Source organism: Acipenser ruthenus, chromosome 2, assembly GCF_902713425.1.
Source record: "Acipenser ruthenus chromosome 2, fAciRut3.2 maternal haplotype, whole genome shotgun sequence".
NCBI classification, from domain to species: Eukaryota; Metazoa; Chordata; class Actinopteri; order Acipenseriformes; family Acipenseridae; genus Acipenser; species Acipenser ruthenus.
The window spans coordinates 109,401,104-109,414,513 of record NC_081190.1 but is presented as its reverse complement, the minus strand read 5'-3'; the positions used below and the strand labels follow the sequence as shown (position 1 = coordinate 109,414,513).

The window sequence follows — 13,410 nt, the reverse complement described above, 5'->3', positions numbered from 1 at the left end:
CAAAGTCCATTGGTCCCTTTTAATGCAATGTACGTTTAATAACTGGTATGTTTTTATGATGCATGGTATCCAAAATATTAGCATAGCCCTCCTTAATTACCATAAAATTATACCCACAGGCACAGAGTTTAGACGTTTGTTGTAAATCCTTGTCAAAATAAAAAAGGACAGGGTCAAGTGAATTTTTTCAGGAATAATAGAGCTGCTGTCATACTATTTATGCTGTAAACTTAGCCATTGTGTCCTGAATGGCATCAGTTAATAATATCCCTGTAGCATTTAAAGCAAAGAAATAATAGCAGCGTCAAACTGGAATAAAGATGGCACAGAATCATTTCACTCAGCATAGCCAAAATGAGGTGCAGCATATGCTTTCCTATAGGGTTCTGCTTACACTGCGCCTGACAGCTGTGTGTAACTGAAACTTAGGAGGTCAAGTCCAAAGACACACAGTAACTCAGTAAATCAGGTCAGGAATTGAAATCCAAGGTCGTTAGCAGCTTCATAGCCCCCCTCTTGAATGGTTAGAATACATTGCCTTGTTCAATTGAATTTGTCTCAGTTTAAAACAAAACAAGCCTAGCCCTGCCAATGAAGATCAAAATGAGTTTGTTTTGCTTTTGCTCCCGACACATACCCACACAGTAGCCTCTTATCTCTTAGACTAACTTACAGCAGTTGACCTCGTCGCTCTTGTCGACACAGTCGTGGTCCCCGTCACACACCCAGTCTGAGGTGATGCACCTCCCGTCTCCACACCTGTGCTCCTCCTTTGGATCACACTCTGCAAAGGTTACACACAGACAGTAGTGGTTATATACAGTATTACAGATACTACATCATTGTGGGCCCTATTCACAAAAGGACTGTTTTTTTCTTTCTTGTATGTTAAATAAATGCTTTGAAAACTGAAAATAAACCTTCCATTAAAAAAATTAAAAAAGGTTTTGTTAACTGCAAATTTTACCTTAAAGTTCTGTGAATTGGGCCCAATAATTCACTACACGTGACTCCCCACTCTACCTAGGTTAGATGTGAGCTGCTTTCATAAGGACTGCCTTTAAATCTAGATTGCAGTGCTTAGAGATACTCTGTCTCTGTGCCACAGTCATATAAGTTCAGTAAGGTCAAGCAGACAAATGTTCCTTCAACTAAAACTAGATTTGGGGAATGGAAACAGACCTGATTGGTAAAGTGTACGGAAGATTAAACTATGAAACAAGGCTGAAGACATAACACACATTACTAAAGTCAAATTGATGTGTGACACTGCAGCTTAACTATAAAGAATATCTAGAAGAGCAGACTCACCACAATCGAGCTCATCGCTCAGATCCCCACAGTCATCATAGCCATCGCATATCAAACTGTGGCTCAGGCACTTGCCAGTGCCACACTGAAACTGGACCTCAGTGCAGTCTGAAAAGAAGCATGGTCATGTATGTTAGCCTGCTATATCTTTATTCAACCCAATCTACCAATCATCATATTTATCCTTAACATAGATGTATGCAGTACAACACTTTAGGTTGCCATGGCATACCCAATACACATGTAAAAATTAAAATCTATAATTTCAAATGTGTGAGATAAACAAGCCTCTGGATTATGTAAAGAAGCGTGTCTTATACTGAATGCGTGAAATTGGACACGTCTGTGTATTGAGGAGAGATTATTTTCTTTAAAATCTGCTAACAAGTTTAAAACACTCAAAACCATTGTCAGCCTTTATTATCTCTACCAGCACGACTCCTACAAGCTAGCATTCGACTGTGACCCACATTGCTGTTCTAATGTCACACACTCTAGCTGAATACATGTGATGACAGTCCCAGCTGTAAAAGTTCTTCCTCTCCTGGCTCTGCTTGCTGGATACCACACTGGGTGTGTGCTTCAAGCCTCAGGCAGTATGTACCTTTCCTTGCCAGCATCAGGACTGATATTTGAAGTCTGGTACAGCTTGTCTTACCAACATAATTCAAGAATGTTATTATCATTAAAAGGACAGAGTGTCTATCCTGTGCACATTAACCAATTTGATTAGTATTTTCACTAAGAAAAGTAAATGCAAGCAGTTCAGTATAGTAGAACTTATCCACTTCACATATGATGAAACTTTGGGGACATACTGTATGACCTCCAATATTCCCTGCACTCTCAGATGCAGCTTTCTGTAATACTGTGAAAAACAGGACCCCAGTGAAAGCCACTAGAAAGGGAAAAGATCTGTAGGTACCTGAGGCCACTCTTGCCTTGCCAGACCATCCTATGTGAGATGTCCTTTTTGTCTATTTTCCTATGTGGTGTTAAATCATTTCTAATCTTATGTTGGAAGGCCTTGGCCTGCTAAGCATGGGGATACGTCTTACTAACCACTTAACACCTCTGACTCAGCAATAAATCCAAAACAGGACTCCACGCTCTAAAGGTACGCAAATATGTCCTAAAGCCAGTTTGGCCGTGTGTAAATATTTTTCTTGGTCGTCACAGAAGCAACATAGGAGGCATTAAGACATGAATACTACGCAAGTCCCTGTCGCACAGGCTACAATAGGTGGCTTCTCAATGACCCCTGAAGACTGTGAGCATTCCCAGTTTGAATGCAAAGGTTCCCCACGTGACATACTGCAGTGTGCCTCGTCGCTCCAGTCATCACAGTCATTGTAGCCGTTACACAGCAGCTTCTTGGAGATACAGATGCCCGTGGCACATGGGAAGCTATCCTGTCCACCACACATAACTGGAAGAGAGGAGAAAAAGAGGAGCAATTGAAACACGGATTCATTGATGATATGTTGTAAACAACCAATTTTGATCAATAAACCAGTAGACCACACTTCTTAAGATCCTTAAAGGGCATCGGGGGGGGCAGATTTTTTGGCGCTGATGTCGGGTTCAAAACAAAATATTAATCTCAAAATATGTAGATGTGGTCTAACTGCAAATATACTGTGTATTAAATGATGTACAGTACTTTTATTCACGCTTACTGTGGGAAAAAAAAGAAAAGTTGGGTTAAGTGAGGCTTTTTTTGTGCAGACTGGGCACCTAACTTTACAGAACAAAATAATATGCATATACTTGAGAGGGTTTTCAAATATATTAAATCATATTATTTTTTAAGAGTGGACTAAACAAAGACAAATTAAGAGAATAAATGAAAATGGAAACTGTTGAAGCAAGTTATGATTTTATTAAGTGGTTGAATCATTAAGGTCATTGTTAGACCATTTCTCTTTCACATTCCAACAATTAAGCACATCCTCTTGCTACCATACTTTTCCCCTCTCAACTGGACAAAGAGTGGTCCAATCAATTTTTGGTCATCCATAAAAAGAAAGAGCAGAGTTAACAAGAGGTGGAAACTATACTGGAGTGCTGAGGAGCTGTTTGGAGCGTTTACCCCTTTTTATTGCAATTCTCACAAAAGCAAGAAAACATCCCTAATATATGGGAGTCAGAGTCCTTTGTGGTGCCTCTTAGAAACCTAAGAAGTATAACACTATTGTTTATTGGCTTTCCAATTAAAAAGTGGCTTGTAATGAGCCCCCTCAATTTTATTTCTCCAATGGACAATTTTAAGTGTCTGTGTAAAATATAAATAGACCTCCCATCAATAAATTAAAGGGCTCCCCCTGTGTCTTACAAAAAGACACATTTATTAGAGGACATTATCTAGCTTGAAAATGAAGGCTGCAAGGACCTCATGTTTCACTAGTTACTGAAGATAATATTTGTTGTAAGTTAGATGCCTGGGGTGAGCAAGAGATTTGCTTTGCATGCTTCAATATAATCTACAATATCTGCTGATAAATATACGCAGGTTTATTACACTTTCGAAGTTCGTTTGCGTGGCAAGGCAGAGGCCCTGCTAGTGATTTTTCACTGATATCTTCTCTGTACTGCAGGTACTTTAAATGGCACAAATAACCATTGCATCCTTTTGTGGAGGCACAAGTTTTCATAAATAAAAATATTAGGTACAGAAATTGAGCACAGTACTGTAAGGAAATGTTTTTTGTACTGCAAAAAAATCATCATCGTTATTCAAAAAGCAGTTTAAGGTAAGACTATAACAAATAGGCCAAAAAGACAACAAAACTGCAAACGATATAAGACTATCCTTTTGGATAATTCACAAGACAATTAACTTTTCATTTGGGATGTTAGTAAAGTTGTACCATTTTTCAAATTCCAATAGAGTTTATGGGTCATAAGCTGCATTACTGTGTGTTGCTTTTCTTGTTTTTGGATCCGTTTCGTAGGGAAAGTACTGAAACGTTTATGTGTTATAATGGATAAATAAAAGAGTTGATTAAAATAATATTTTATTAAAATGATTTGTGTCCCTTTGTTAGAAAGCATGTGAATTATCCAGAATTTTTGGTATTTTCACATTTCAGGGAAAATGGAATTATTTGGTATGCAGAATGCCTTAGTGCAACTTTCCTTGAATGATGTGACAGGATGAGCTTGTCCAGCACTGGCTCGGTTAATGCTTACAGTTAATGAGTTTAATCCCATCTACAATCACATGAATAATTCAAAGTAATTAAAAACATGCACACTGATTCTCAAAGGATGGAACGTGTTACTTATTTTAAATGTGCATTATTAACGCAACTTCAATTTAACCTCTGTGCATCCTTCTGGTCATCCTTCTGTCAAGGCTTGTGATTATCAAGTGAGTCAATGTGATTATCAAATTATACCAAACAAAATAAGCTGTTATTATACATTGAACTTCAAATGAAGTCAATATATGAAAATATATTTCAATCATTAGTACCTATTGTGCAGGGTGAAACTACATGTATTATTATTAAGATAATGTATCAGAGTAGAAAATTCTCTTGGCTCTTCTGGAGTGTGGATTTGGATGATTTCCTCATCACTCATGCCTCTGCTTTCTGAGGGCCATCAGTCTCACTGCCTAACATCCCTCGGAGGGCATGTGGCTGAGGTCACGTCTTACTACATTTACGTTGCTTTTTGCTTTCTCAACAAATTCCTCCGGTCTTCTGCGGATGGAACTTTAAATCTGCTGGCCATTGTTGTTTGCTATGGTATTGATGCTGTTTTGTTGTGTTCATGTACTGGCTATCGGGTTTATTAAAAAAAAAAAAGGAGGTTGGCAGTCTTATTATACACTGGTCTCGCACCATCACCTAATCTTATTATACACTGGTCTCGCACCATCACCTAATCTTATTATACACTGGTCTCGCACCATCACCTAATCTTATTATACACTGGTCTCGCACCATCACCTAATCTTATTATACACTGGTCTCGCACTATACACTGGTCTCCTTTACACTGGTCTCGCACCATTACCTAATCTTATTATACACTGGTCTCGCACCATCACCTAATCTTAATATACACTGGTCTCGCACCATCACCTAATCTTATTATACACTGGTCTCGCACCATCACCTAATCTTATTATACACTGGTCTCGCACCATCACCTAATCTTATTATACACTGGTCTCGCACCATCACCTAATCTTATTATACACTGGTCTCGCACCATCACCTAATCTTATTATACACTGATCTCGCACCATCACCTAATCTTATTATACACTGGTCTCGCACCATTACCTAATCTTATTATACACTGGTCTCCTGCCATCACCTAATCTTATTATACACTGGTCTCCTGCAATCACCTAATCTTATTATACACTGGTCTCGCACCATCACCTAATCTTATTATACACTGGTCTCGCACCATCACCTAATCTTATTATACACTGGTCTCGCACCATTACCTAATCTTATTATACACTGGTCTCCTGCCATCACCTAATCTTATTATACACTGATCTCGCACCATCACCTAATCTTATTATACACTGGTCTCGCACCATCACCTAATCTTATTATACACTGATCTCGCACCATCACCTAATCTTATTATACACTGGTCTCGCACCATTACCTAATCTTATTATACACTGGTCTCCTGCCATCACCTAATCTTATTATACACTGGTCTCGCACCATTACCTAATCTTATTATACACTGGTCTCCTGCCATCACCTAATCTTATTATACACTGATCTCGCACCATCACCTAATCTTATTATACACTGGTCTTGCACCATCACCTAATCTTATTATACACTGGTCTCGCACCATCACCTAATCTTATTATACACTGGTCTCGCACCATCACCTAATCTTATTATACACTGGTCTCGCACCATCACCTAATCTTATTATACACTGGTCTCGCACCATCACCTAATCTTATTATACACTGGTCTCGCACCATTACCTAATCTTATTATACACTGGTCTCGCACCATCACCTAATCTTATTATACACTGGTCTCGCACCATCACCTAATCTTAATATACACTGGTCTCGCACCATCACCTAATCTTATTATACACTGGTCTCGCACCATCACCTAATCTTATTATACACTGATCTCGCACCATCACCTAATCTTATTATACACTGGTCTCGCACCATCACCTAATCTTATTATACACTGGTCTCGCACCATCACCTAATCTTATTATACACTGATCTCGCACCATCACCTAATCTTATTATACACTGGTCTCGCACCATTACCTAATCTTATTATACACTGGTCTCCTGCCATCACCTAATCTTATGATACACTGATCTCGCACCATCACCTAATCTTATTATACACTGGTCTCGCACCATTACCTAATCTTATTATACACTGGTCTCCTGCCATCACCTAATCTTATTATACACTGGTCTCGCACCATCACCTAATCTTATTATACACTGGTCTCGCGCCATCACCTAATCTTATTATACACTGGTCTCACGCCACCACCATGTATAACAAGACTGTAAAACACAGATGTTTATAGGAAAATGATCATTGGTCATGTATTACAATAATAATAACAACAATAATAGGGATATCCATTCTTCAAATAACACTGTTATTACAAGGAGTAGCTACAGACACAGTGACTCACATGACTTTCCTTTCTCCGTCTGGGGTCTGAAGCAGGTTTGGCTGCCATTTCCTGCCTTGGTGTCGTTGCTGAACTGAGAGCACCTGAGGAACGCTGGCCAGGAAGCGTTCACCATGTGGAGAACCGGCTCACATCCTTCCTTTGCAGCCTCGCAAAACCACATGCAGGGAAGAATCACTCTCCTTTCAGAGAAGGAGGACAAGTCAGTCGCTTTGACAACACTTTAGAATACTTCAATATAAAAATATTAATACAGCATCAAAGACAAGTTATAAACAACAATACAAATGTGCTCTCTTAATTGCACGCATTTGTGTTTTAACAGAATTGGACCCCAGGACAGGCACATTTTCTTAAATTCCAATGCGCAGGGTGACAGCAGAGGTACAACAATTCCAATTTAAGTTTTTCTTCTGTTTTTTGTTCTAACTTTTTTTTCTTCTGACCTTAAGAAATGAGAAATGGTTAAATGTGAAAAGTTACAGAAAGGGGGAAGAGGTAGCCAGCTATCTGGAGTCATCGATATAGCTCTAGTTAAATTCAATACTGCAGGACTTGCAGCTGATATAGAGGGTCTATCTTCTACATGTTCTACTGGTTATACAACCCACTGGGGATCAAATCCCAGTACTTCCAACTGCTCAGCTATCCTGAGTCACTATTTATTTGCTTCTCCCTTCAAAACGCTGAACTGGCAGATGGTTTGCATGCAGCAATTACTTAACGAGGTGACGATGTAAGACAGTCCACTGTCTATTTGGAGATTGAACTGTGGCCTCGGGTTAGAGTATGTATATATATATATATACACATATACTTACACACACAGTGCCTATAGTAAGTATTCACCCCCCTTGGACGTTTTCACAGTTTGTTGTGTTACAGCCTGAAATTTTGATGCATATAAATGGGTTTCTTTTCCTTTGATTTAAACAACCTACTCAACACTTTGAAGAGGCAAGAGAATTTTTATTGTGAAACAACAGTTAATGAAAAATAAAAAAAAAACAGAAATATCTTGGTTAGATAAGTATTCACCCCACTGAGTCAATACTTGGTAGAACCACCTTTGGCAGCAGTTGTGAGTCTTTTGGGGTAAGTCTCTACCAGGTTTGCACATCTGGATTGTGCAATATTCGCCCATTCTTCTAGGCAAAATTGTTTAAACTCTGTCAAGTTGGATGGGGATCGTTGGTGGACAGCAATCTTCAAGTCTTGCCACAGATTCTCAATCGGATTCGTCTGGGCTTTGACTGGGCCACTCTAGGACATTCACTTTCTTGTTTTTAAGCCACTCCAGTGTGGCTTTGGCTGTGTGCTTGGGGTCATTGTCCTGCTGAAAGGTGAATCTCCATCCCAGTCTTAGGTCTTTCGCAGACTGAAGCAGGTTTTCCTCAAGGATTTGCCTGTATTTAGCTCCATCCATTTTTACCCTGACAAGCTTCCCAGTCCCTGCTGATGAAAAGCATCCCCATAGCATGATGCTGGCACCACCATGCTTCACAGTAGGGATGGTGTTACCTGGGTGATGTGCTGTGTTGGGTTTGCGCCCAACATTACGCTTTGCATTTAGGCCAAATAGTTCAATTTTTGTTTCATCGGACCACAGAATCTTTTGCCACATCTTTTCAGAGTCTCCCACGTGCCTTTTTGCAAATTCCAAGTGGGATTTTACATGGGCTTTTTTCAGAAATGGCTTCCTTCTTGCCACTCTTTTATACAGGCCAGATTTGTGGAGTACCTGAGCTATTGTTGACACATGGACAGTTTTTTTCCATCTCAGCCATGGAACACTGTAGGTCTTTCAGAGTTGTCATTGGCCTCTTGCTGGCTTCTCTGACCAATGCCCTTCTTACCCGACTGCTCAGTTTGGGAGGACGGCCTGCTCTAAGCAGATTCTGGGTGGTGCCGTATACCTTCCACTTCTTAATTATCGACATGACTGTGCTCCAAGGAATATTCAATGCCTCTGAAATCTTTTTATACCCCTCCCCTGATCTGAAAGTGTTCTTTGTTTGATCCTCTGAACAGCGGCCAATTCCTAGTTAAAAAATCTTATAATGTGGGACTGTGACGGGGTTATTGTTTTCATTTGTATTATTATTATTATTATTATTATTATTATTATTATTATTATTATTATTTATTGTGTATGTGTGTTGTGTTTATGAGCGGACGAAAGCCGTCCAACATTATTATTATTATTGAAGTGTAGCGAGCATGGACGGGGGTAAATTCCCCATCCCAATAAAACCTGTGGGAATGTGGCTGGAGCCTTAATGAGGCAATTTATTAATGGGTAATTAAGGCTCCAGCCACAGATATAAAAGACCCACTCCGGGCTCATGGTGGTGGCAGAGTAGGAGAATCGTGGCGAGAGCGAATGCTACCAGCCAGAGAGTAAAAGGTACTCGTTCTAAAGTAAACGTGCATTACTGTTTGTTTTGTTTTGGCTAATGTGCCCATTTCTTTGTGTATGTTTTGTTTAAATCTTTATTTTCATATTTATTAAATACGAGCACAGCACCGCCGTTTTTCCCCGTACAACCTGTGTTTATGTTTCATTTCCTGGTCTGACATCACCACCCACACACCACACAAAGCCATTTATGACATATGGTGTCCTACGTGGGATTTGAACCACAGCCTCCGAGTCAGACCAGGGAATGACGGTGTTGTTTTATTAAATTTTTGAAAAAAAAGATGGGCATAAGGCAGCAGCAGCAACCTCCCCAGCGTCCAGTACCCAGATGGGAGCAGCACGAGCGTCCAGCGCCCCGAGGGAAGCAGCACGAACGTCCAGCGCCAGACGGGAGCAGCACGAGCATCCAGCGCCCAGACAGGAGCAGCATGAGCATCCAGCACCCAGGAGGTAGCACCACGAGCGTCCAGCGCCCAGGAGGTAGCACCGCGAGCGTCCAGCACCCAGGAGGTAGCACCACGAGCGTCCAGCACCCAGACGGTAGCACCGCGAGCGTCCAGCACCCAGACGGGAGCAGCATGAGTGTCCAGCACCCAGACGGGAGCACCGCAAGCGTCCAGCACCCAGACGGGAGCAGCATGAGTGTCCAGCACCAAGGAGGTAGCACCGCGAGCGTCCAGCGTCCAACGCCCACACGGGAGCAGCATGAGTGTCCAGCACCCAGACGGGAGCACCGCGAGCGTCCAGCACCCAGACGGGAGCAGCATGAGTGTCCAGCACCCAGGAGGTAGCACCGCGAGCGTCCAGCATCCAACGCCCACACGGGAGCAGCATGAGTGTCCAGCGCCCAGACGGGAGCAGCACGAGCGTCCAGCGCCTAGCGCCCAGACGGGAGCAGCACGAGCGTCCAGCAGCCAGACGGGAGCAGAACGAGCGTCCAGCACCCAGACGGGAGCAGCACGAACGTCCAGCACCCAGACGGGAGCAGCGTGAGTGTCCAGCACCCAGGAGGTAGCAGCGTGAGTGTCCAGCACCCAGGAGGTAGCACCGCGAGCGTCCAGCACCCAGGAGGTAGCACCGCGAGCGTCCAGCGTCCAGCGCCCAGACGGGAGCAGCATGAGCGTCCAGCGCCCAGAAGGTAGCACCGCGAGCATCCAGCGTCCAGCGCCCAGACGGGAGCAGCACGAGCGTCCAGCGCCTAGCGCCCAGACGGGAGCAGCACGAGCGTCCAGCAGCCAGACGGGAGCAGCACGAACGTCCAGCACCCAGACGGGAGCAGCGTGAGTGTCCAGCACCCAGGAGGTAGCAGCGTGAGTGTCCAGCACCCAGGAGGTAGCACCGCGAGCGTCCAGCACCCAGGAGGTAGCACAGCGAGCGTCCAGCATCCAGACGGGAGCACCGCGAGCATCGAGCCCCCAGCGCCCAGACGGGAGCAGCACGAGCATCCAGCGCCCAGACGGGAGCAGCACGAGCGTCGAGCCCCCAGCATCCAGACGGGAGCAGCACGAGCATCCAGCACCCAGACGGGAGCAGCACGAGCATCCAGCACCCAGACGGGAGCAGCACGAGCGTCGAGCCCCCAGCATCCCGACGGGAGCAGCACGAGCATCCAGCGCCCAGACGGGAGCAGCACGAGCGTCGAGCCCCCAGCATCCAGACGGGAGCAGCACGAGCATCCAGTGCCCAGACGGGAGCAGCACGAGCGTCGAGCCCCCAGCATCCAGACGGGAGCAGCACGAGCATCCAGCGCCCAGACGGGAGCAGCACGAGCGTCGAGCCCCCAGCATCCAGACGGGAGCAGCACGAGCATCCAGCACCCAGACGGGAGCAGCACGAGCATCCAGCACCCAGACGGGAGCAGCACGAGCGTCGAGCCCCCAGCATCCCGACGGGAGCAGCACGAGCATCCAGCACCCAGACGGGAGCAGCACGAGCGTCGAGCCCCCAGCGCCCAGACGGGAGCAGCACGAGCATCCAGCGCCCAGACGGGAGCAGCACGAGCATCCAGCACCCAGACGGGAGCAGCACGAGCGTCGAGCCCCCAGCGCCCAGACGGGAGCAGCACGAGCATCCAGCGCCCAGACGGGAGCAGCACGAGCATCCAGCGCCCAGACAGGAGCAGCGTGAGTGTCCAGCACCCAGATGGGAGCAGCACGAGTGTCCAGCACCCAGGAGGTAGCACCGCGAGCGTCCAGACGGGAGCACCACGAGCGTCCAGCGTCCAGACGGGAGCAGCGTGAGTGTCCAGCACCCAGGAGGTAGCACCGCGAGCGTCCAGCGTCCAGCGCCCAGACGGGAGCAGCACGAGCGTCCAGCGCCCAGAAGGTAGCACCGAGAGCATCCAGCCCCCAGACGGGAGCAGCACGAGCATCCAGCACCCAGACGGGAGCACCGCGAGCGTCCAGCACCCAGGAGGTAGCACCGCGAGCGTCCAGCGTCCAGCGCCCAGACGGGAGCAGCACGAGCATCCAGCGCCCGGACGGGAGCAGCATGAGCATCCAGCGCCCAGACGGGAGCACCGCGAGCGTCCAGCACCCAGACGGGAGCAGCGTGAGTGTCCAGCACCCAGGAGGTAGCACCGCGAGCGTCCAGCATCCAGCACCCAGACGGGAGCAGCACGAGCGTCCAGCGCCCAGAAGGTAGCACCGAGAGCATCCAGCCCCCAGACGGGAGCAGCACGAGCATCCAGCACCCAGACGGGAGCACCGCGAGCGTCCAGCACCCAGGAGGTAGCACCGCGAGCGTCCAGCGTCCAGCGCCCAGACGGGAGCAGCACGAGCATCCAGCGCCCGGACGGGAGCAGCATGAGTGTCCAGCACCCAGGAGGTAGCACCGTGAGCGTCCAGCGTCCAGCACCCAGACGGGAGCAGCACGAGCGTCCAGCACCCAGGAGGTAGCACCGCGAGCGTCCAGCGCCCAGACGGGAGCAGCACGAGCATCCAGCGCCCAGACGGGAGCACCGCGAGCGTCCAGCACCCAGACGGGAGCAGCATGAGTGTCCAGCACCCAGGAGGTAGCGCCGCGAGCGTCTAGCATCCAGCACCCCGACGGGAGCAGCACGAGCGTCCAGCGCCCAGGAGGTAGCACCGCGAGTGCCCAGACGGGAGCAGCACAAGCGTCCAGCACCCAGACGGGAGCAGCACAAGCGTCCAGCACCCAGACGGGAGCAGCACGAGCATCCAGCGCCCAGACGGGAGCAGCACAAGCGTCCAGCGCCCTCCTGAGGGTCAGCTCCAGCTGTAAACGTGCATTACTGTTTATTGTTTGTTTTGTTTTGGCCAATGTGCCCATTTCTTTGTGTATGTTTTGTTTAAATCTTTATTTTTGTATTTATTAAATACGAGCACAGCAGCTCTGTTTTTCCCCGTACAACCTGTGTTTATGTTTCATTTCCTGGTCTGACATCACCACCCACATGCCACACGCCACACAAAGCCATCTGTGACAGGGACAAACAATGTCAAGTGCCATAACAATGTATCAGTGCCAGGACAAGAAAAGAAAACAACCATACATTTTGTCACAGAATCAATGGCTGTACGCTCCTTTTTCAGGCAATGGAGCTGCTATTTAATACTGCTTTTTTCTGAATCATAACACTTAGTTTTCCATATTTTCATACTAGATTTAATTTAAAAAGTATATACCAAAGCAAATTATAACAATAACAAAAACAAGAATAAAATAGCATAGCATAAGAGCAGCTTTAATGTTTTAATCCATTGGTAGGACAATACCATTTTCACATTTTGGCTAGTATTACCACAAAGGTATGATCCAACACACATTGGCAATCCATTGCAATCCATGGCAGCGTATCAGCACCAGTGTGTTAACATATTGTATGTATAATACTGTGCTTGTTCCAGATACATTACTGTTACTGCTATCATTATGGTATCCCATAGGTACAATTTAAACTGAACAAGAATAAACACTTTAAATATCAGTGTTCTTTAAGGATCTCTTAAAAACCACTCAATTGTATTACTTTTTTTATTGCACTA

At 45.7% G+C, this 13,410-nt stretch overlaps 1 protein-coding gene across 3 annotated transcripts in view; it reads right to left on the bottom strand.

The window, feature by feature from the left end:
* The window catches only part of LOC117408734 (atrial natriuretic peptide-converting enzyme-like), a 53,315-nt gene that overhangs the window by 25,011 nt on the left and 14,894 nt on the right, over positions 1-13,410 (bottom strand). For all 3 annotated transcript variants that reach the window (XM_034014003.3, XM_034014000.3, XM_034014002.3), the window contains exons 5-8: positions 6,982-7,163; positions 2,627-2,740; positions 1,312-1,419; positions 674-784 (exon numbers count right to left, since the gene is read on the bottom strand). In XM_034014003.3, coding sequence (XP_033869894.3) covers positions 674-784; positions 1,312-1,419; positions 2,627-2,740; positions 6,982-7,163 — 515 coding nt within the window. The remainder of the gene's footprint in view (positions 1-673; positions 785-1,311; positions 1,420-2,626; positions 2,741-6,981; positions 7,164-13,410) is intronic.